The 24,849-nt window shown below is 34.5% G+C and overlaps 1 protein-coding gene across 4 annotated transcripts in view; it reads right to left on the bottom strand.

Moving 5' to 3' along the window:
- The window catches only part of DYNC2H1 (dynein cytoplasmic 2 heavy chain 1), a 161,963-nt gene that overhangs the window by 107,957 nt on the left and 29,157 nt on the right, over positions 1-24,849 (bottom strand). For 3 of the 4 annotated variants that reach the window (XM_039385508.1, XM_039385502.1, XM_039385505.1), the window contains exons 31-54: positions 23,962-24,112; positions 22,248-22,450; positions 21,600-21,782; positions 21,127-21,309; positions 20,790-21,013; positions 20,094-20,209; positions 17,958-18,157; positions 17,049-17,313; positions 16,505-16,712; positions 16,011-16,140; positions 14,330-14,485; positions 13,184-13,443; positions 12,289-12,535; positions 11,541-11,692; positions 10,852-10,996; positions 9,538-9,640; positions 8,988-9,155; positions 8,743-8,867; positions 7,359-7,607; positions 6,463-6,571; positions 5,343-5,456; positions 4,363-4,505; positions 2,173-2,254; positions 1,599-1,753 (exon numbers count right to left, since the gene is read on the bottom strand). In XM_039385508.1, coding sequence (XP_039241442.1) covers positions 1,599-1,753; positions 2,173-2,254; positions 4,363-4,505; positions 5,343-5,456; positions 6,463-6,571; positions 7,359-7,607; positions 8,743-8,867; positions 8,988-9,155; positions 9,538-9,640; positions 10,852-10,996; positions 11,541-11,692; positions 12,289-12,535; positions 13,184-13,443; positions 14,330-14,485; positions 16,011-16,140; positions 16,505-16,712; positions 17,049-17,313; positions 17,958-18,157; positions 20,094-20,209; positions 20,790-21,013; positions 21,127-21,309; positions 21,600-21,782; positions 22,248-22,450; positions 23,962-24,112 — 4,071 coding nt within the window. The remainder of the gene's footprint in view (positions 1-1,598; positions 1,754-2,172; positions 2,255-4,362; positions 4,506-5,342; positions 5,457-6,462; positions 6,572-7,358; positions 7,608-8,742; positions 8,868-8,987; positions 9,156-9,537; positions 9,641-10,851; positions 10,997-11,540; positions 11,693-12,288; positions 12,536-13,183; positions 13,444-14,329; positions 14,486-16,010; positions 16,141-16,504; positions 16,713-17,048; positions 17,314-17,957; positions 18,158-20,093; positions 20,210-20,789; positions 21,014-21,126; positions 21,310-21,599; positions 21,783-22,247; positions 22,451-23,961; positions 24,113-24,849) is intronic. The other variant, XM_039385503.1, reaches the window with a different exon arrangement.

Below are 24,849 nucleotides of genomic sequence, written 5' to 3'. Positions count from 1 at the left end.
AAGAGTGATGTAGACTACTATTCTATTTTTTTTAATTATTGTTCCACATTTTCTTAATATTACTTACATTTTGTTGGTATTATTTAACCTAAGAATAAGATCTGACACTTTAAGATGTGTCACTGTAAGATGTATTACTACATCAAAAAGATGATAAGAAAATTCTCAAACTAACAAACTTTTAACAAAACAGTACCTAGCACATAATCTATTTCTCAGTAATTCAATAGAATTTAAGTTAACTGATATTAACTCATTGTAATTATATCTCCCTTAAAAACAAATCTATAAAAATTCAACAAATTGAAACAAAATAGATTAGCTTATTTCTACATATTTGTACACTCTAAAGAACACAGATGTACATTAAACAAAGTTTCTATTATGCTTAAGATTAACTATTTTCTTTAATCACACTTTCTACCTTATTTACTTTATATTAATTATATAACAGAATTATTTCAAGATATATTTGAAAAAAAATACCTGGAAGATGTATTGACTGAGGATACACATCTCTAATTTTCATGAAAATTATTACTTTTATTTAAAAAGAGCATTTAACAAGTAAGTGAGTGCTTGTCACAAACAAACCAGTTACATTCTAAATATACTCAAAAAAAAGCAATTTCTATTACTACAAATTTAAATCTTCTTAAATTGCATACTACAGTGATGGAAAAATATTGGCAGACAGAGTAAAAATAGAGTAGAATACAAGGCAAGGAAGTAATTTGGTTTTGACAGATGCTTTAAGAAAAAAATACAGATTTGCAAGTGTGGTTTCAGAATATCAGCACGGGTGACTGAGAAAAGGAGCTGAAAGGGACAGGAGAAAGACAAAGACAAAAGTTGTCCTAAAGGACTACACAGATCTTTCCAGAAATATACTGGGCAAAGGGAACTAAATAGGATTGGAAAGATAACAAATGGGTTTCAAAAATAAGGATGTTATGCATACAAAACAGGAGTAAAGTGACACCTGTGCATTTGGTCCAGAACTGTCCACAGGTCTGATGTGTGCCAAAGGAATTCAAAATCATTCCAAAACACAAAAGGAAAGACAATCACAACAAAAGGAATCTTGGTCAAAGCTACACAAGAACACCATGAGGTTAAAGATAAGTCTGTCAAACTAGGATGCGAAAATCCTACAAAGCAGGAAGTTATTCTCAAGATATAAAGAAAGGGATGGAATATGGAGCTACACAGAGAACATTTATATAAGCAGAGGCAGGACTTCAATTGATGGAAAGATGATGGGTTTTTAGCAACACAATTCCAATACACATGGGTGAAAAAGTTTACAGTGCTTTCAAGTACTTTTTACTCTGCCACAAAACATACCCAGTCTCATACATTCTTGAGGAAAACTATTACCAAAACAAGAAAAACACTTTTCTCCCTTTCAGGCATTTCAACAGACAAGTGCATTAGGATTCATCATATTTCTCTCCTGAAATCACAGTGTGAGCATATGCCAATAGAGGACACATCACGCAACCATGTTAGCAGCTACAGCCCATTAATACACAAGACATTTCCAAATATGGGAGTATTTTGAAAAGCCATATGTTAAAGGTGTTTTAAACACATACCTGCAAGTGGTTCTGCCTTTTTATTAGCTCTCTTCTTTTACTGTTATTGATGGTACTGTATACACGAAGGAATGTCATATACCTGCTAGGCGTTGCTCCGTATATTTTACATGATTCATGGATTGCCAGAAATGACTTCAGAAAATCAGAATCACCTGTACAACATCATTTGTTACATAGATAATATTATACTCAATTTTATTTCACATTGAAATAACTAAGGAAGAGCAATAGAATGTTTTTTGAGATATGAATTAAGAGCACCCAAAAATATCACAAAGACTATACTTTTTTTAATGTTCTGTCAGGGAAACAACATGCAACTACATTTGAAATGCATATTTCTCAGAAAGAAATATACTGAAATTGTTTGATGTTTGAAAAAGCTGGAGGCCTGGGCTCCTCTCTCAACACACACACAGTCCCACACCCCCATACACACACCCCCCACACAGACCCCCACCCACACACCCCACACGGTGGTTCTGACCCAATAATTACTGATCTGGTATCTAACATTGAGTAAGTGTTTAATAATAAGTAATAGTAACTAGTGTGTCTACCCAAATATTACCTGAATATTTTTTCTTAACTTCCTTATGTGTTTTTCCAGTCTTTTCTTGTTCATCTGAATCACAGAGAAGCATTTCAGGTATCTAAAAAAAAGCCACGATTTTCTTCATGAAAATGACGAACAATGACAATCTGAGTTAAAATTAAAAAAACTCAAACCAACCTTAAACCCAGCTTCTCATTTGGAAAGACTTAAAATGATATATTTACTCAGAACAAGGAATTTACAGAATATTTATAGGATTAGAAAGATAAATTCTGCCTTTCCATGTCACTGATAACTTCTTGCTCTCTCAAGCAGAGGAAATTTTGCTGGCCGTATAAATGACCAAGTAGTTCTCAGAGGACTCTTACAATAGCATAAACGTCAAAGATTCAAAAATATACAATTCAAGAGGAAATCAGACAGTCTTCATCCACATTCTGTACATGTACATATTACCCATTAACTGACCTTCACTGAGATCGCTCAGAGACGGAGGAACAGGATGATGGCAACAGTGCTGTTTATGTTTGTGCTTAGGGTTTCTGTTTGTGTTGTTCTGTGTGAGAATCACATGTATATATGTGTTGTATATGTGTTTGTGTGTGTGCCTACTGAGAATACATGCTCAGCTTCATCACTGGTTCACCTCGGGGCCATAACGCTGTGGCACCCTTGCCCCTATCAGGGTACTGCATTTGGTAATCTCAACATACAGAAGTAATACCTGCTTCTCAAACTCACACTGTGAACATCCTGAAATAAACAGATTTGAAATCTAAAAAGAACACACTGACGCTGTTCCATCAAGCAAAACACTTAGCAAAGGTTCAAGAACATAAGGTTTACAGTGCAATCTTAGATCTACAGCATTTCATATACACCTAACAAATCTATTTCAAAACTAGCTGTCTAACATACTAGTAAAAACAGATATCATCAGCATAGTTGGTGTGGTGGGTTGACCCTGGCTGGATGCCAGGTACCCATCAGAGCTTGACTATCACTCCCCTCCTCAGCTGGACAGGGGAGGGAAAATACATTATGAAAGGCTCATGGGTCAAGCTAACAACATGAAGAGATCAGTCACTGATTACTGTAATGGGCAAAACAGTCTTGACTTGGGGAAATTAGTTTAATTTATTACCAGACAAATCAGAGTAGGGTAAAGAGAAATAACTAAATTTCAAAACACCTTCCCCCCAGCAGCGCAGGGAGATGGGGAATGGTTGCTGCAGTTAGTTCATCACACGCTGACTCTGCCCCTCCTTCCTCCTCAGCGCAGGACTCCTCACACTCTTCCGCTAGTCCAGCATGGAGTCCAAAATGCTCCATCAGGAGTCCCCTGAAGGGTCACAAGTCCTTCCAGCAAATCTGTTCCAGCATGGGCTCCTCTCTCCACAGATCTACAGGTCCTGCCAGGAGCCTGCTCCAGCACGGGCTTCCTCTGGCATCACAGCCTCTTTCAGTTGTTTCCACCAGCTTCAGTGTGGAGTTCTGGATGGGCTGTAGGGGGATCTCTGCTCCACTGTGGACCTCCGTGGGCTGCAGGTGGACAGCCTGCCTCACCATGGTCTGCATGACAGGCTGGAGGGGAATCTCAGCTCCAGTGCCTTAAGACCTTGGAGTCTGCAGGGCTGTTTCTTTCACCTATTCTCACTCCTCTCTTCGGCTGCAGTTGCTCCTGTGCAGTAACTTCTTTCCCCTTCTTAAATGTTATCCCAGAGATGCTACCACCATTGCTGATGAGCCCAACCCTGGCCAGCAGCGGGTCTGTCCTGGAGCTAGCTGGCATCAGCTCTGTCAGACACAGGGGAAGCTTCTGGCAGATTCTCACTGAAGCCACCCCTGCAGCTCCCGCCACTATCAAAAGCTCACAACACAGACCTGATACAATTGGCTTTACCATTTTGCTTGCAGTCTATTTTTATTTTGTTCTTAAATGCTGTGTTTGATCAGAGTCATAGTTGTCAGCATGGTGTTCATGTCAGCACACAAAGAGAACAAAACATAATGTTGGTAAAATAATAATGCTAATAATATTTAAGTGTTCTGAGGAATTTTCTGTCTTTTTAAGCTTTACAAATCAATTAAATAAGCACAGTGACAATTATTCCTTCACAACTTTAAATATCTTTATCTTATTTAACAAAGCTCCATTATTTTTGGAGATACTAGTTTAAATAAGTCACAATTAACGCAATTTACCTTTTTCATACTGTCTTCTGACCAGGTTTCCATCCACAAAACCTGACATTTCTTATACAGTGCTGGATTACTTTCACAGTTTACTGTGAAATTTAAATTAGTAGGATCCATTATCAAAACAACATGCAGATTTTGTTGGATCCCTAAGAAAAAGTAACATATTAAATTTTTAGTACATAATAATCTGACTACATGATGGTAATTTTATTGCAAATACAACATAATTTAGTGTCCTTCAAATACTTATCACAAGGTAATTTCTGGAGAAAAAAGAGCCTATAATATCAAATCACACTAGGACAGGAATGCTTATAAATAAAACTTAATTTAGTATCATGGATTCTAATTATGTATATTACAGTGTATGTTTTAATTTTGAAGAGCTGACAGTATTTAAATAGATATCACTAGTTCTCATTCCAATTCATATAGACCAACAGAACCAATTAGAAGTAGTTTCAGGGCCTGAGACTTTGACTGTAAACATTTATATTCTTTCAGTCATATTATTTGATTTATTTGTAAACTATTTAATCTTCTTGTTGGTCTAAGAAAGAAGAAAAATAATTAAGAAACCTACCCGTAAACTTGCTGATTACTCAGAATCCAAAGTGATTTGTAGGTATAATAGGCAAATACAAGATATATATATATATGGTACTAGATATATATAAGCTATACAAACCAGAAAACAATGGGAACAAAACCTTTCTTTCTTCTAATTACTTTCAACAGCAGATTTCATAACATTTGTAAAACATTCATAAATACAAAATTTCAGATAGAAGAACAAATTTTAAAGTGAGGGTTCTGTGCCCTCAAATATCACAATGTTATCATTATTCCTATCTGGTATTCAATAATTAACTGAAAGTTAAAACCGCACACAATAGAAGGACCATGTAAGAAATCATTTTTCCACTATTATACCACTTCCTACACTTCGCAATAAATTATAACTTATAATTCTGTTGACATACGGTATGTGAAATAGTTGAAAATTGGTCCTGTAAATCCATCTTGTGAGGCTTGATCCTTCAGAGGAGATAGCAACGGGTCTAATTCTTCTGTTTTATATAGGCCAGGAACTTCTCCTATTTCAAGAATGAATTTACATCAGATAAAATACACTATAATTCTTTAAATTCCCTTGAAGGATTCCCTTGAATCCTCTCTATAGAGATTTTGATTATGGCAGTATTCACCTCCATACTTCCATGAGTATCATCCCTTGCACTTCATCATTCTTTTCATGATATCATGAAAAAAACAAACCAAATTTGTGATTCTATTTAACAGTCTACTTCGTTCATACTGCTGAAATGTATTTCAAAAGCTCATTCAAATCTACCCCAAAACAATACTGCATAGATGCTGACCCAATACTGCATAGAAAACAAATCAAACCAGACTTTGTCATATACCAGGACACAGTAATGTGAAAGTGAGTAGTTGTTTAGATCCTCAGACACAGAGATTAAACAATGGATGACAAAAATCTGATACTGTAAGGAGATTTGGGGTTGCACCTGAGAGACAGGAAAATCTGGTGCTCTTATCAATCAGGTCTTAAACTACCGCAGATCAAAAAAAGCATTTAGCAAGTTAGACTCAGTCCTTCAATGATCTCTCTGATCCAGAAACAAAGCTGGACAGCAAAATAAAGTCACTTTTGTTAGTTATTATTATTTATCATCTCATTCCTTTCAGAAAAGTGAGCTTTGCTGGTGTTCATTTCAACAAAGGATTCAACCTATACAATCTAGTAAAGCATTGGAACACTTCTCACTTTTGAATTTTATTATAAAACAGAAGCTGTAGAGTAGAATGCATTCTCATTTTGTTGTTATACTATAATAAAGAACTCCCTTGAAACAAGTTAGAGGAACTGAAAGCACCTGTACTATCGGGTAGGTTAAAGGACAGCTAAGTGAACTTTGAGTCAGGTTCTCACGTACAAGCACTCTACCTAAACAATATAGCAAGGCAACTAACCTGTCTGATAGAGATATAAAGTTAGAAAACATCATCTTATTCTGCCCCATTAGCTAACCCTGTACAGTAAAACTAGAACCATTAATCTTCTTGGACTTGCCTCACCTGATGACAGTAAACTGTTGATCATCTCCAGGAATGTGGAATGAACCAACTGATAGTCTTCGAGCAGCAATACCACCTGTTGTGCTTCAATGCCTGCAAGCTCCATCACCTAGAAGCAGGAAAGACATTTAAATCTCAGTGTATGGAACACATGTATTGTTCAATAGATAATGATTATCATAGAATATCCTGAATTGGAAGGGACAAACAAGGATCTTAATCTTTCCTTGATTATATATGACATACATATTTTCTCCACAAAAGATTTCTAGGTGATTCAGTTATATGAAATATAAAATATAAAGAGCATTCTACCTAGATGTACAGCTTGCTAATGAAAAAATAATTAAAAGAGCCTCTTTCATAGAGTATATTTACACATATGACTCAATGATAAAACTGTATCACTCTTTTGTGTAGGCATAGCTCTAGAATTTTCTTTAGCATTGCTGAAGGTAATGAGAAACTCTTGATTCAAGATTTGCATTTGATTTTAAATAATATGTTCCCTTTCATCAGTTACTAAAATTTTACTTGATTCAGCTACTGGCAGATCATAGTGGAGACAGAAAATAAAAATATATACAAATACAAAAAAATATACATGAAAAATGTATATTCACATAAACTTCGAATTTATGAAGTCCACAACACTCAAAGAGAATTCTGGTATTAAAAAAAGTGGAGTTTCAATCAATTAAATAAAGAACAGTATACACACTTAGATATAGAGAACTTCTAAAAATCTACTTGTTTCATTTAGACTGTTGCCATTTTGCTTCTCTTAAAATATTTCTTCGTACAACACTTCTGTGTCCTTCAAAATTCCCATATTCTTTTTTTTTTCTTTAATATACACCTCAACATTACAAAATGGAAGACAATGAGTGACTTACATATTTAAGATCACTCTTGAACTGCTTCACCTCATAACCTCTGGAAATTTTGGGAGTAATCAGAACAGCTCCATGCATGTGACTAACTAAAGAGGTAACTGTTCGACGACCTACACCACTCCGTCCTGCCAAAAGAAGCGATCCTCCAGGAAAACTTAGCACTCTGTCCACTTTAGACATATAACTGAGGACTTCTTGGAACAGTAAAATCTCTATCTCTTTTTTGTCTCGTCCATAATGAATGATACCCTATTAAAAAAAAGAGAGAAAAAAAAGAAATGTGTTTACTAGTAATAAATAAAAGCAGTGAGATATGAAAGCATCCAACATTCAAAAGTTTAGAAAAGAAGGGCTTGAAAGCTTAAGACACCACACTGATATTCACTACAAATAAATTATTTATGTGACAGAATTTAGATACCTTTACCAGTAATGAACATCTCACACTACCCCCAGCAACAGGATACCCTAGAAGTCTTTGATATATTAAAATAGGAATCTACAACTGAACTAATTAAAATTGAATAATGGACCAGAACAAAGTCTGAGCTGTCTCTGACTACAGATCAATTAATTAATAACTTAGAAGATGTTTTAGGCAGCTATTTGCTGCATAATTGCAGATTATGAAAATTCCTAGTGAAATACACACAACAACAGATCCTAAAATTAAATTCTGACCATGTTATACTAATTAAAATCTCTTTGAAGCCCAATGTAACTGTGTAGTCAGGAGAAAAAAAAAAAACTACAAATTCTCTGCTAATTGAGGCTATTGAATTTCATCATTTCCCATATAGTCTATTGGTCACAAGTTGGCAATCAAAGAGAGGGATTAGTTTCCCATCTGCAAGAGCAATCCATCAAACACTATTAAGGGAGATGATCTCAAAGCTCTCATCCTAAAAATCAGACCCTAGCAGAATTAAAATGTTTGCATTTCCTCATCAAGCTCAATTTTTGTACTTTACTGCTTAAAAGCATGCCAAATCTCCAAACAGTCCATTTGTATTTCTTCAAATAAAAATTACATTACCAAATCACAAATTCAAAAAGTAAACATTTAATAAAACACTTGGGTACTCAAACACTACACAAACATGTATGGAGATAAATGTTTTTCAAAATATTGGTTCAAACTGTTTGTAAATCAGCAGCAAGTGCAACTGATGCCCTTTCATTAAAAACCCTTGCTACGTGATACTTCCTACTGCCTGCCAGATAGCATCACAAACCTTCCCTCACTTCACCAAATGTAAAAGATGATCCCTTGAACAAGAAGCAGACTCCACCCTAAACTGGTGCTTGCATGTTACTTCTTGCAAAAAATGTCTCAAATCATTGTTGTGAACCCTTGCTGTGTATATTCTTTAATGTGTCTCACTTTCTGAATAACATCTTTTAGGTCTGTTGAGTTTAGTCTGCCAAGTGGCCTCCCATATGGTGGCAGTGCCTGTCCTGGTGTGATGAATGCCTCTTGACAAGCTCCCCAAGTTACATAGAAGGTATCTGTGAAAATAAAAGGAAACATTTGAAGCTTTAGGTGTCCAGTTCATATGCTATCTGACTTGATTAGGCCATTCCTAAACAAATACTGCAAGTTTGTATGGTATGTTTCAAATAGTTTACCTGGCATATTGTCCAGAACATCTGAGCCCCAATCACCTTGAAACACTTTCATCAAGACATTATCAAATACATGAAGTTCTTTCATGCCAACAATTCTATCACGGAACAAACGACGTGCTTCATAAGCAATAATTTCCAGTACATAGTCTGCAGTTGGTATCAATGATCCTACAAAATTTAAGGAGAGAAATAACTTTATATATTTATAATAAATTCTCAAATTTCCATTTCAAAATATGAGCTTGAAAATAAGCAAGTGAAATTACATACCAGCAGGAAAGCATTGGTAAGGAAGAAAGAAGAGAAAAAGTAAACATTATGAAGTGCTTTTTAATAATATCTTTATGGATCATTATAAGATAAAATGAAACATTCTATTAATTTTATGCAGTGAACTGTTATGCATTTTTCCCCCTCTACTGAATTACAGATAGTTCACAATTTAAAAAGATGAATGAATTGCATGTGGAGTCAACAGTACGACTGACATCAATAATAACTTAGGCCATTATAGAACACTTTATCAATGAAAACCAAGTAAGTGACTTACCACCTGCTAAATCATATCTGAATAAACCAAGAACCCACTGAGTAAGAATACATGGTGTAAAAAGGTAATGACTGTGATCATCAACTGTGAATTTTGCTCGTACCTAAAATTGGGAGTTAAGGGGGAGAAAAAAAGTGATGTTTTAAAATGTAAAGCACTTTTTCTAAAATACCAGATAAATTAGTTTTCTATTTGGTATATATTTAGATATTTTATTAATGGGCTCCTTGTTTAAATGTTGTTTTTTGACCAAAATAGATTTTCTCAGAACAATTCTTCTCTACCATTTTTGATGGAAACAACCACACACGTCACCTAGAACTGTTAGTGCAGCATTATTAGACAAAATACATATTTTTTAAAGAAATACTAAATATGAAATGCAAAGGAAGTATAGAAGTGTAATAAACACCTACCTAAATTAGTAACACTTTCTCACTGCAAAAGACTTCATACTTACTCTTTTCCCAGAGAGGATATTTGAATATACAACTGTTTTAACTCAAAGAAAAACTGCTTTCATCAGTTACTGGATCATCATGTGATGAGACTTAAACTCAGATTTCGTAGAATACATTGATAACATCATATGAAACTCCTGCTAATTGGTGCATGCCAGCGAGTAACTAAACCCAGATTCCAGTAACAAAGATCGGTTTTGTATCATGGTTCTGCCTAGATGGGGGCGTGCATACATTCTTGGAACATACAGCAAGCACCAACATCCCCACAGTACCTACCCCAGTAAGGCTATGTACTGTTTAAGAAAAGCAAGTACTTAAGTGTTTTGCTTGATAGAAGTCCACAAAACTTTAAGTGGGAGGATAAAATGAAATTCTGTGTCTAAATATCTATTTTTAACAGTGTAAAATTTTAATAGCTAGTCCTTGATGTCTGTAAAGCACTCCACCCATATATCTCTCTTCTCTATTCATAACAGCACCCATAACAACTGGGCACATAACAATCTGTTGCACTGTCTCCTCCTTACCCATTAAGTGGGAAAACACTACTAATCCACATTTTATAAATCAGGAACTGAAAGTATAGAAGGGTTAAGATGCACACCAAAATCCTAAAATAAATCTGTGGGAAAGCAGGAGTACTTACCGCTTACTCAGTTTGCCTCTAATACCCAGGATTCTCTGCAAATAAGTAGCTCTAACATTGATACCAATTTCATTAAAAATAAATAAACTTGGATTTTAATACTGATAAACCTTTTTATTCACTTATTATATCAAAAGGTAATTATTTTTAAAAAAAACGCCTGAATTGTCCAACTCCTTGAAAAAAGAAAAAATATTTCCCTACCTGCTCGTATATTTGAACCATAGATCCTGCTAGCTGATGTATTTTTGGTAAAGAACCCCAAACAGGGTGATTCTTTAGGTTTTTCTGTAGTACAGGTTCCAAGTAGGCACTATAAATAGTTTGCAGTTGTTCTCTTTCTGGATAGCTAAAAAGAAAAAAAAAAAAAAAAAAAGAAAAATAATCATTATGGACTATCAATTTTTTTTAATTAAAAATGAGTCAAACTTGTATACACAATTACTAAGAAATTTCAATGAATAGTATTTCCATCCAGCAGCTAAGTAAAATTATCATTTTATTGCAACAGGCCACTGTCAGAAATTTCTAAATACATCTGTTGATGTACTCAAACTTAAAAACAAACAAATAAACTTCTTTTCAATTTCTCTAATTTTGTAACCAAACAGCACCTTAATATAAAGCTGCAGAAAGCAGATTACTGAAAGCAAAATCATCCAAAAAGAAACATATTTCAAACACTTCGCTATCAACAGGCAGCGACAGATTGCTCTTAGCTGGCTTCTAGTGCCAAGAGGCACCAAACAGCACCAAATCAGATGACCCCAAACTGCTGGAAAATATGAAAGAATAGAACAGCCACACCTTGGTAAAGACTACATGAAGAAAGGGCCTTATAAACAGGTGTTGAATCTGAGTTCTGAGAGTTAGACTAATTTTCACATACTTACTCAATTGCACAGAGACGAACAATAGAAGTGAATCTGGAGGTAAGTTTATGTCTTCCTAACGTTCCTCCAGCTGACATGGAAGCCACGATTTGGATGTTTTCTAAACCGACCCATTCCAGATTTTCATCATAAAATCCTTGATATGTAAGAACCTTTAATAATTAAATAAATATTTCATTAAAAGAAATTCAGCAGAATATCATACAAAATAAAATACAATAAAATAGTTATAAGTATACCATTATTTCTCTTTTCTTAATTGCCAGAGGTGTATTACTCCTCACAGTTTTGCGTCAGCTGCAGACTTCATTGTCCAGATCATTAAAGAAGATGTTAAACAGGTACTGTGTTCCAAGTACACTCTGTGCCATTGATCACCACCCTCTGGGCTTGGCTCTTCAGTCAGTTTTCAACCCACCTCACTACCTGCAGCCCGTATCAACAGCTTTTTTGTGAGGATCTTTTGGGAGACAGCATCAACAGTCTTAGTGAAGTCCAGGTAGACTATATCCACTGCTCTCCCCTCATCAAACATGACTTACCCTTAGTGAATCCACACTGACTACTGGTGATTTTCCTGTCATTCATATGCCTATTGCATTATAACTCATTGAGACAAGCACTGTCTTTATTTACTTACACAAATAAGGCAAATAAAAATGGTATCTTATGTAGTTATTTACTACATACACTAAATTATATACAGTATACTTAAGTGCCTTTTTAAATAATACACACAAGTGTTCACCTGCTGTAGAAAAGCCACGAGAGTGCTTGTTCCCCATTTATCAGGTTTGGGTAGATTGATGTCTTTTAAGTACAAAACAAGCCTTTCACAGTCCTTTGGTCTGTATACTCGCCCAGTGTTTGTACTGATTACAATGCAAGTTTGACTTAATTTTTGTAGAAGATGTTGAGAAGTAGTTTGTGCACTGCAGTGAATGGTAGCAATCTGAGTGGATCGGAGTTGAGAAAATGCATAGTGAAGCAGCATCCTAGAAAAGCAAACATGTACATACATACAAACTTAAGTAAATTAAACTGCTGTGTATCCAAATATATTGTATAGTTTTTGAATTAAAATGCATATACTATATCCTGTACTAATGGAATAGGTGGAGCATGAGGTTTGCTGAATTCAACATTCTTGCCTTTAAAATTGTGCTGTTTCCTATTCACAAAATTCAATAAAAGTGTAGTGTACACAGCTACACAAAACAAACAGCTAGTATAAATACCTTGATTATAGTGATCCAACACATCTAAATAAGGAACCTAATATGGGCAAGAGAAGGAGCTAAATTCAGTTGCCTGTACACAGGCACCTAGTGTCTCTTGAAATAAAACTGGATACCTCGTGCCTAAAGCTGTTGCTCCATGACAGCACAGGTTTTCCAAAGGTCCTGTTTCATATCTAAAAGCCACATTCAGATGTCTTAGATGCATACTTGCGGTCTGAACTTTCCCTGTAGAACTTCATAAGAACTTACCTATTTGCCACTACAGAACATTTGTTTAATTAGTGACCTACACGAGTGATATTCTATCAGAAAGTCATATTATAAAAGCATTATAACAAAATATTACAAATTCTGTCAAATAACTAGAAGTATATTTTACTTAAAATAGGAACTACTTTTTACCCCTTTCCGCATCCTTCAGGACCCACGAGAAGAAATGGCTGCTTATTATTAATGTCTAGCCAGGGCCTAAAGTAATCTAAACTTCTCTGCATGTCAGGGGTTTGGATGACAGGAAGTGTTTGGAGATTACTGAAGTCATCAGCTGTTAGATTTTCAGTTTTTTTCAGCTGATACAGCATTAGCTGTCCAGTGTCAGTGTCATAATATGTGTCCAGGGGCTTTCTCGGGTCTGGTGGAGACTCTTGTGTCCAACTGAAGAGCTTTAGAAAAAAACAAAAATAAAATTTCAATTAAATCCATACTCCTAAAAACAAGATTTACCATTGCAAGCTAATCTAAAGAATGTTCAAAGAATAATTCTGTAAAATCACATTTTGATAGTTTAAGGCTGCCTCTGAAAATTCAATCATGTCATGCATGTGCTTTAAGTCCTTAAGTAAATAATAACATATTACTTTTCCACTTTTCATAATATAGAGAAATTCAAACAAACTGTATTTTGAAAAGCTATACATAATTTTTTTTTTAGACTAGGCAACATAATAACAATAATAATTGTAAGAATGAGATAACTCCTTCACATGCATCAATAACTAATTCCTAAGGCTGAGTCTACACCTTTATCATTTGCCCACTTTATATGCTATAGCTCCTGGTTGCCTTTGGAAGGAACTACTTTCTTCTCTCCAACACAAAACTCAAGTGTGATTATGGAAATATCTATCTCCAGGGTCAACTTTCTGACTATGGACCAGCATATGCACAGAGTTTTCTAATACTGTTGCCTAGCTCTTGTGCCCTCAAGTACCTACACAGAGAATCACACACTAGCACATACAATACAAAACCTCAAAGTAATGCTCTAAGAACATCTCCCTAATGAGGTGCAACAAAGTCCCCACATTATCATTTCAAGTCTTCAGAACAGAAAAAAATCCACAAAAATAAATCTGTATTACGTATACAATACATATAGACACACACAGTCTGCTATAGTGGGTCCTTGCAGAAAGCAGTATGGACAGAGGTTTCCTATCTGGGATGGATGCACTTAGCAGTCTATCAGTGACATATGAAACACTCCTTTACTTCTCAGCTATTTCCCTATAGACAACACAGATTACAATCAAATTAGAGTACAATTACCTCTTTTGCAAATTCTTGTCGTGATTTCATGTTGAGATTGCCACCAAGACCACGTAACAAGTTAATAATAAACTGTCCACGATCAGTACACCCATGAAGATGAGACAGTCCATTCATCACAGTTCCAACTAAACTTGTTTCTACCACAGAGTCATTCTGTAAATTACAAATTGTAGTAGATTTAAATATATTTCTCAATATAAATGTGATGTATTGCTAGTAGACTGCTATTACTCATTGCTTTTTGACACTTCCACAATAAGGAAAGATCTCAACAGTGTTATTGTTCCAGAAAATTCACTTGACATTAAATTATTTCTAAGAATTGATTTGGAGGTTTTAATTGCAGACTACGAATTGATGTAATTTAGGATAAGCAATCAGAACTTTCCTTACAGATTTTCAGAATCTATAAGAAATAAACATGACTGTATACCGGAATTCTTTCTTTTGAACAGATCATTTTTGAACTTGGCTCTTTAGCACCAAAAGGAATTTGAGCCTTGGGATCAAATTTTTCTCTTTATCCACCTAGAGATACTTTAGAAGTCTAAAAGTCACCATGGGTGAAAGAACCAAGAGGAAAAATAATAACAAAACCATAACAGGTCCATACAAGTTACCCAAGGGGAAATAATGCAGATCTCCTAAAGACTAGCTTAGTGGCCACAGCAGTGGGGATGTCTCCTAAATAATATCAGCTACTTGATCCATGCAAATCCAATTCCTTCAGAAGAAGGGGAGGCTGGGAAACATCTAGAGTCCTTAAGAAAATCTAGCATATACAAAACAATGATCATGATATACATCCCAGAATTCAGATAATCTACAAAGTTTTGGACTATCCTTTTTTTTAATATTTTAATTACATATTACTTTTCACCTATTAAAACATTTTTCAGTTAAGGTTTTGAGTAGAATCCTAAAGTGCTGAAGTTATATACTTAATTCCAGGACAGATTAGTGTAAACTGTTATAATTTAGCATTCTGAACAATAGAAATACTTTTTTAGATATGTCTCTGTCAATCTTTTTAGGTATCTAGCATTAAATTTCTCCTCAACCATTAACAAGCTTCAGCTTCTAGTGTGTAACTTGTCAAATTTTAGCCATTTTTGTGTTATAGACAATAACATCAATCTAGAAAATTTCTTCACTTTTTTAGTTTAGATATTCAAGTCTTTCAAATCCTTGAAAACGTAAAGAAAAATACCTGGTATGGAATAACGCAATGCATGCATTTCTGTGAACCTTAATATCTGTTTTTATTAGTTTAAATGGTATTGAATGTTTCAAAACTTTAAGCACAGCAATCAGTTTTTAGAAATTTATTAGAACAGTTCCAGTATTAATTTTATTACAGAAACAGCTCCATTGTGCTGTGACCAGTGTGGTCACAGCACCAAGCCTGCCAAAGTACAGGATGTGCTTGGACAATGCTCTCAGGCACATGCTGTGATTCTTGGGGTCGTCCTGTGCAGGGCAAGGCACTGGACTTCAATGATCCTTATGGGACCCTTCCAACTCAAGATATTTTATGATTCTATGATTCTATCAAAAAAGTAGAGATTTTTTTAATAACAATTTAAAAATTAATCTGAATTATCTCTTCAATGTTAAATTACAAAAATAGATCATACTTAACAGAAGCTGATATTTGCTTAAGTATTCATTTACTAACCTTCTTTACAACCCAGTTTAGAGCCTTTTCAAAATAGTCACCAATCCAGTTTTCGAGGTTGTACCTGCATTCTTCAGGCTGACTTCTTAGCCAAGACTTTATCAGAGCATTAAGATCTGTATCTTCATCACTAAGCCAAAACAAAACAAGATTCAGATAAACACAAGGCATCCACACCTTTAAATGGACTGGTTCAAAATTCCAGAAAAAGTTCAGGGAGATATTTTAATAATTTCTAACCCATACTTGGGCTCTTCAAGTGTCATGTAAAAACAAAGAATCCACCATGTCTTTTTGAAGATGTCCGAGGTGTATCAGCCAAAAGATTATAACGTAACAACACAGAAGGGACATACAACCTGAAGCAAACTTCCCCAGTGATTGGTTTTTTAAGTGTAAGCTACAATCAACTGTTCCATCCACTTGAGAATACCTTTCAAGAAAAGTAAGTATATTTGCTTACTTTAAAAGTATGTAATACTCCCATGACTTACCTCAGAAAGATCATTCCCATTCGAGATATTGTAGCAGGGGAGGCACAGCTAAGGTCATGAGTTTCAAATATAAAGTTGACATTTGAGCCAAACTGAATTCTTTCTCCATTGGGCATAGTCAACAATCTGTTGTCATCCAAAACAGAATTCAAAGATTCAATCCATTCGGGATCGATATCACCATCACAAATTATCCATGAAGTAATATCTATTTCCAGGCACATAAATAAAAAAAAAAAAATCAAGAAAACCACTTAAAAATATCAGCCCTTGTTATTTTAACGCTATTTAGTTCTCTCTTCATTATAACTTAAACAAAAGTTCTATCAAGATATACCTTACATGCTTTACCTTCTGGTGCCTATTTTTGTTTTCTTATAAAAAAGTCTGGAAAGTCTGTATCAGGGCTCTTGACTACATTTGTTACCAGAAGGTTTTCTTACCTTATGCTATCCGCAACTGATGATACAATATAAAAATGTAACTGAAAACGAACCATTTCAGTAATTTAGGCATAACGATGTATAACTCCTCACAGACATACCTTGGGGCTCTCGTACCACTTGTCGAGCACTGTTTGTAAGCACACCATCTGACCATTCTCTGGTGTCCATGTCAATACGGCCTAGCAACTGATGTCGAGGCATAGCTTTAGGATTCATTGTATACTGTTTCACTACTCTGCCAGTTTTACCAAGTGCTGTCTTTAACATTCGCCAAAGTGTTGATTTACCTCCACCACTCGGACCTACGATAACTACACCCATTCTTTGACGTAGCTGTTCATATAATTCCAAAGCCTTCTTGATCTAGATAATAAAAGAGATAATGGCTATGTGAAACTGTAAAGCTACATCAGACGTTCTTTTTAAATGTTTTTCCAATTTACTTTGCATGCAGACATTTTCTTGTTATAATTTTAAATTTTGAAACAATAGATATTTGCAGAAATAATTAAAATTATGTTACTAAAGAATATCAAGAGATTTATTTTGCATGTTAGAAGCATTTCACTAAATTATTAAAATAAAAATATTAGCCATCTTTGGGCATATTTTTACTGAGCAATTTATGAATCCTTAGTCACAGAACTTCATCTAGTTCTACAATAAATAACCAAAAACATGACAAAGAACTGCTTCATAAAACCAAATATTCACATATTTCCTTCTTTCACTGTCCAAAATATTCATTGACACTAGTACCTGGCTTGAATGAAACTGTGCGTCACACGTTCAGATCTTAATTTTCCTTGAACTATTTTACTTTCAGTGACATCTACGTGCTTCAAACACACAACCAATTTTTTATATACATGTAACTAGAATCTAACTATCAGTTATTCTCACTTCTTTATAAAAGATTTATTTCAAAAGAAAACAGAAATTAATTGAATGTTACAAATAAATTCTAATTCAGAACAACTCGTTTTGTTGCTGTAGACGGTGCTTACCTGCGTGTTTATAATTTCCAAGTTTGCTTCTTCAAAGACTTGATGTAAAGCTGTAGTTAACTCAGCATATTCCACATCTTGAAAGTCAGTGCCAGGAAATACATCCTTAACCAGTGCATCAAAACGTGCACAGTCTGCAAATGTAAGCTTTGACGTGGTATTAAGCCTCAAAGCTTGAACTACCATGTGACTTTCATTAACTGGAAATAAAAACAAAGAGGATAGATCAGTTTAAGCTGTTTGTTGTTGTTTTTTTTCCGTTGAATATGTCAGCATTCAAAGGAATGCAAAGACATTGAAAGTAGAATCGCAGCACAGACTTCATTCTAGTTCATGTACCACTCTACTAGGAAGTTAGGCAAGTGCTTTACTGTAAGTATAATATATGCCCACAAATGTATTCTATACAGATATGAGATGGTTATGATGCTGGCCAAAAAGTACATAATAGCCTAATGATTACCACAATAGCTTACTTGCTAAAGAACTCACGAAAGAACTTAAGAATCTGGATTCCAGACCTTACTCTGCTAAAGGCAGTTTGAAGTCACATCTTTCAAGTGCATCCTAATTAACTATGAATATTCCAGAAGTAAACACTTTCCACAATTACTCCTGAATCTGAAATACCATGGAAAGCATTTTGGGATCAGAATGAAAAAAGTCACATAAATTATTTACTCTGAGAGAAAAACAGATACTCACGGTGGGAATGGCACAGGGCTCTCATCTCTCGGTTATTTTCATTTTTAAATTGAATTACATTCTCATGTAAAACATGTACGTTTCCAGAAAGCAGGACTAGGAACCACAGGTGAAAATCATCCTGTGTTTCTGCCCTCCTTCTGAAAGTGTGACTGCCCAAAACCAGAATGTCCAGATTCAACACAGGGGAAAGTGTCCATTCTCTAACTTCCCTTCTTCCTGTGTCTTTTTCCCAATGTTCCAGAGGTTAAATATTAGCATGCCCTTCTAAAGTCTGGAATAAGTTCAAAGTTTTTCATACTGAAAAATGTCCTAAATACAAGTGCTTCTACAGGTAATTTTTCTAAATAGCATGATAAGCAGTTAACAGGAGAAACATTGACATTAAGGAACTTGATTTAGAAAGGTTGAACTGCTTTACTAAAGGAAGCAATTCAAAATTTAAGTAGCATTTTGCCATGCCAAAGGATTTTGACTCAAAAATACAAGCAAACATAAAGAAACAGGCAATTGCATTTGTTGGAAATGTCTTAAGCTTCTCGAAGTAGGGCATGAAAAAACAATCAAACAGAAACAAAGATTTCTGGATTTAAATCATAAGTTAAATCCATCCACCTTGCCTTCGGCAGAGTTATTGAAAATTATGTTTTAAACCAGAAAAAATTTCAGCAGATTTCACATATCTAAACATTAAGCTAAAATGTCATAGCAAGAAACAGTGATAGGAATGTGACCTAAAACACATCACTGGTAATCCTTCTCTGGTAGATCCATACTAAAGTCAAGTACAAATTCTTTAAAGTTTTCAGACCATTTTTTTACATTAAGATATGTAAACTTTCAGGTATATGCCATTTAAACAAACAGGTTGCAGTAGTTGTCTCCTAAATATGTGAAATGCTCATCCATTCCACACTCTTAATTCCCACTCAATTAACACCTAAACAACAATAATTCAAAAGTTTAAAAAAATATATTAACTCAGTCTAGTCCAATATATTTCTATCATTTCTACCTGTCCTTATATTTTTCTCAGTCTACCAATCTGAATCTAATATCATATGATAATTTTTGCAAACCTCAAATAGAAACAAAATAGTCTGACAACTTATGAATAATTGCAGTATCAGAGGATCACCTTTCCTGTTCTAAGTCAAACGAAAACAAAAGTCTTTAAGAATCATTCAAAATCATTCCAGAATGAAGTCCTGTGTTTATGTTCTTATCATATAAAAGCTCAATCTACAATATGACAACAGTCTTTTGTGATCTCCTAGTGAAGGTAGGCTTTCACAGATTTTTTTTTTCTTTTCTAAATTGCCTCCAGATCCAAGCCATGGCTTCTCAAAACTCTAGTGAACAAGAAGTCTGCAGTAAATTCTATTTGTACAAGATCCTAAAGAATCAAAAGTTTGGCATGGGCAATCTTACTTTCTTCCTTTGCATTGCTTTTCTTCAGTTGATGAAGAAGGCTGCCACAGCCTCTCAAAACAGTCTTCAATGCTCGTAAACCCCAGTCATAGTGTTGTTGTGGTGTCAGAAGCTCCCTAAATTTGAAAACAACAATATCGTAATAATCTTTAGGTTACAGTGCCTGAAATTTCGGTTTGGCAAATGAACATACTTCTAATAAGGTTCTGGGCAAAAGAGAAACTGATGAGTATTTGTAGTGCCACTTGAAATGCATTTCAGATATAAGCAATGACACTCTTGAATTTACAGAGGGGTTATATTCTACAGCTAATGTATTTATTATTGTGCCTAACAGTACTAACTATAACCTCTAACTTTTTGTATTTTCTAATGTGCATACTTTTAACCAAATAGTTACTTGCATTTCAACAATTTCAAGAGCCTAAAATCAACACAACGCATCTGAACATTCACATGCTCACATTTATATTTAATGAACATACTAGGGGAGCAGCAATTTGTCCCCTTGAGATTATAATTGCATTCCATACGCTTTCACACCTCAACCTCTCAATATATTGCAGTATTTTAATTCTATGTTAAGTTAGTATCCACAGAGATTTGCATGATATACTGTTTAGATTTAAGAGGTAGAAGGGAAGAGAATTAAAAAGGTAACTTTACTAGGGGGAGGTGGAGTATGTGAAAGCTTACCTTGCTAGATTAAAAATAGCCACTAATTTTCTACCCAGTATTTTAGCATCCTTAAAGCCTTCTGAATACAAAATCACTTCTGCAATGAGTTCATTGTCTGGATGAGTCATAGCAACTGGCCTGAAAAGTTGTTTGAGATTATCAGGTAGTTTTTGTCTTCCTCCATAACCTTTTCCAGCAGGATTCAAAGTGATAAAAATTCCAGAATTATGATCCATTTCAACCTAGCATTAGAAGTGCATTATAATAGTATATTGTCAAATAAAACAGTATTGAGAAATGCTGGGAGGACTATGCTTAGTTAGAATAGTCAGTTTTTAAGTAAGTTTTGCAGTACCTTTTTGCCAAGCATCTCACATACAGGACTGTGTTTCTTCAATGCGTGTTGAATTGTCTGAATCTGCATGGATACTGCAGACAATACAGCTTCCTCAAGTCTATTGAATTCATCAAAACAGCCCCAGGCACCACACTTCACTAAGCCCACAAATATGCGCCCCATTGACTTCACATCAATGCCCTTAAAATTAAAAAGAATACTATCAAAATTCAAATAACAAGAAAATATAAAACACTGTCTTCCCATCCACTAAAAAAACGTCATTAGAAATATCCACAAATTTCTAATGGTAATTGATAAATTATCAAAATTATTTCTAGAATAATATTATTAACACTAATAATAATGAATATAATAATATATAATTCTATAATAATTGATATTATTAATATTATTTCTAGAATATAATATCGCTTTACAAAGTATGGGCATAGATATCCATTTCCTAAATTAAACAGAACCATATTCACCTCGTCACAATTAAAGACTAAAACTTGTCTTCCGAGAAGCCCACCCAAGGCCTTTACTGACTCTGTCTTCCCAGTTCCAGCTGGACCATAGGGATTTCCTCCAAGGCCCATCTTCATGGCCTGAGTGAGAGTTAGGTAACACTTATCTGTCAAAGGTGTGTAAACAAGTTTAGGGGAATTACCCTGCAGAAACAAAAAAAATTATATTGACTGGGAGACAGAAAGTATTGACAAAGTAATTTCATTAATTTCATTCATAACTAATTAATTTGGAAATATTACACAACAGCCTAGATTATGAATTTGTTTCAAAGTTTTCCTGATTTTACACCAAATGCCAAAGCATTGTTCAAAAATTTTTTAGAATTACAGGTGAAACTGCATTCAGATATATAAAAGCAGCAATCATATTAGAAAATATTTATATGACAATACAGCTACTTTCCATACAACTTACACTTACCCCATCAATATCAAGAATGAAAATTATTACCCTATCTTTTAATATTTTCTGTAAAATTGCATGCTAAAGACACAACAAAGTTTAAAAAAAATGACAACAGTTGGGAGACAAGCAGCAGCAGGTATCAAATGAGAAAGTGTTGGACACCTATAAAAGCCACTAGGTAAAAATTAAAAATACCACACCTGATATTCATAAGTATATTGGAGTTCAGCATCTACCATCTGAACATAACATTTTTGATCTTTCATATAAAATCTCAGCTGCTTCTTCCAAGCCCAGTCTTCAATATCGTGAATCTGAGCTTGATTCAGCTGCTTCACCACATCAATGTTATGAATGATATCAAGAATCAGAGCTTTAAGCTTAAGCTCAAGGATTCCTGATTCTGCAAATAATCACACACAAAAGAAAAAAAATCACAACGGTGTAGTAAGGAAGACACATGTCACCCATTCTCAAGTTCATTGTGCTGATTTTTATTATCAGCAGATTTCAGTTAGATTTTATTTGAATTATATATAGAAAGGTTTTTTATTTTCTAAAGCAAACAGCATAACATGAGATCCTGACAGACAGTGTGAATCATCGTGTAACTTCAGTCATTTTGAAGTGATTTTGTCTGCCTCTACATTCAAAAGAGAGAGAAAGGCTTTTCTGCAAAGCAATTTATTTCAGGAATGTTTACTTCAGGAATGAGGTGGTGTAACCTATTGAGTGATCTGTTGAGGATCTGAAACCCACACTACACACACTCTGGAGATTTTACTCAGAATAATTAAGGTGATGTGTAATGAATGTTCATTAGCAGATTGCATGCATTAAGTGTATTCTTAGAACACACTGTTTAATTTAGTTCCTTTTGAAAGATATCCAGTTTGTGTGCTTCCAGACCACCCCATGATGGGATTTAAACCAAAGTAAGTGGGAATAATCAAGAAACTCAGTTCAAAATCACACCTATTGTCTAAGTTAAAAAGTTACAGTAAATGTATTATACAATAGATGGACTGAACACTTCTGTAACTGATGACATTTCTCAAATGGGTAATAGAAAGAGTGCAGAAAAGGAGCTTAGACAAAGAAGCACACTCATAGACTGTTGGAGGTAGGTGATATGAATCCTATTCCTAAGCAATGTATCAGATGTTTACAGTTCACAAATTATAAACTAGAATTTAATGCAGTAACCAGCTATACAAATGTGGTGGAAGACTGTCAACTACATGTCAAATTGAGTCTTTTTACACATATTAAGGTAAAAGACATCTCACCTAATCTACACTATGGAACTTTATATCTCAGGTCACTCAAAGTCCCACCTCTGGTCAAAAGGGAGGAATAAGTACTCAGAGGTATAATTATTCAAACCCATTCGGAGTATATAAGATTCAGAATAATCATGTCTTGAGAATAACTAGCTTATTTGTTTTGCCTCAGAGGTACACAGGAATTATTAGTTCAGAGGCAGATGTATACATCTAACATAGAAAACTACCCATACAGTTGTACAGTATATATTGGCTTGCCTTAACGTACCTCAACTGCTTTTTGGTCACTTCCTGTGATACATAACACTAGGACACAGTTCAGTAGATGAGAACAAATTATCAGTAGATATTTAAACCAAAAGATAGAAACTTATTAAAAAGTTAAGAAAACATGTTTGCAAATACATAAATTCTCTAAGATAATTTTTAATCTAAATAAAAGTCCTTTGTTCATTCTGATATATTAAAAACTCTAATCTTGGCAGTAATAGATGAGCAACCTTATGTAACTCAACTTTACGAACTCAGAGACGGATTTATACAATTTCCTGTTCAAATATACAGAATGTAAAATATTACACAACTAAAGTAATAAAAAAAATATTTATATTAATTATCTTTTTTTTACCTGTACTCCCAGTATTTTCTATGCCACTACCAATGTTAGTATAATGGTCCAGTTTAGCCATGAGTTCTAATTCTAATTGTTGCAGATTATGGTTTTTTATAGCACTTTCAACGTCTTCAGTGAACTGAATTTGTTCTGCCAAGGAAAGAATCTTCGGAAAAAGAAATCCAAGTTATATTTTATAAATACAGAAGTCATAAAAAACAACCCATTTTTCAACTAATTTGCAATTGCTTATTATGTCTGATATTTTATATATTTTATTGTATAATTTTTAAACAAAGCTATACATCTGCTATGCTTTTAAAAACAAATACAGCCATCTTAAAACATGACAAAATTTTGCCAAAACTTACAATCTAATCCAATACAGCAAGTCCTTCAGCTGTTCTAAAGCATGCAGTAGCAAAATTTATGTCTCTTTTTCTATTAAATGATATGTCAGATGGAAACCACCATACTGTGGGCATGCTGAGCCCATATTACACACTCTCAGGAGCACCTCTCACTTGTGTCACTGATCTGCTACTACGATACTTTGCATTCTAGTTTCCAGCACTCCACTTATATTCTAACTACTTTACATTCAGTGTAAGAGCCCTGTTTGAGCTACGAAGGTTCAGTCAAACTTGGAACTAGAAAGGTCTGTAACAAAAAATTCCACCAATTGTGACAATTTGAAGATTGTAACAGTAACTACATTCTGGGGGAGGGAGAGCAATGAGAAGTCCTATGAGTGACTGACAGGATCACTGAGCAAAGGGCCTATGACAGAAAGTGACCACAAAAAACAACAAAATGGGGCTCAAGCAGGGTCACTTCAACACTTTCCATGTCAGCAAGGAAATACCTACAGGGCACCATTATGGAGAACACTCAAACCTTCGC

The sequence above is a fragment of the Pipra filicauda genome, unplaced genomic scaffold (assembly GCF_003945595.2).
Source record: "Pipra filicauda isolate LSUMZ 115617 unplaced genomic scaffold, ASM394559v2 scaffold117_size3949168_pilon, whole genome shotgun sequence".
Lineage (NCBI taxonomy): Eukaryota > Metazoa > Chordata > Aves > Passeriformes > Pipridae > Pipra > Pipra filicauda.
The sequence above is the reverse complement of the archived record's forward strand: the minus strand, read 5'-3'. Positions and strand labels throughout refer to the sequence as shown.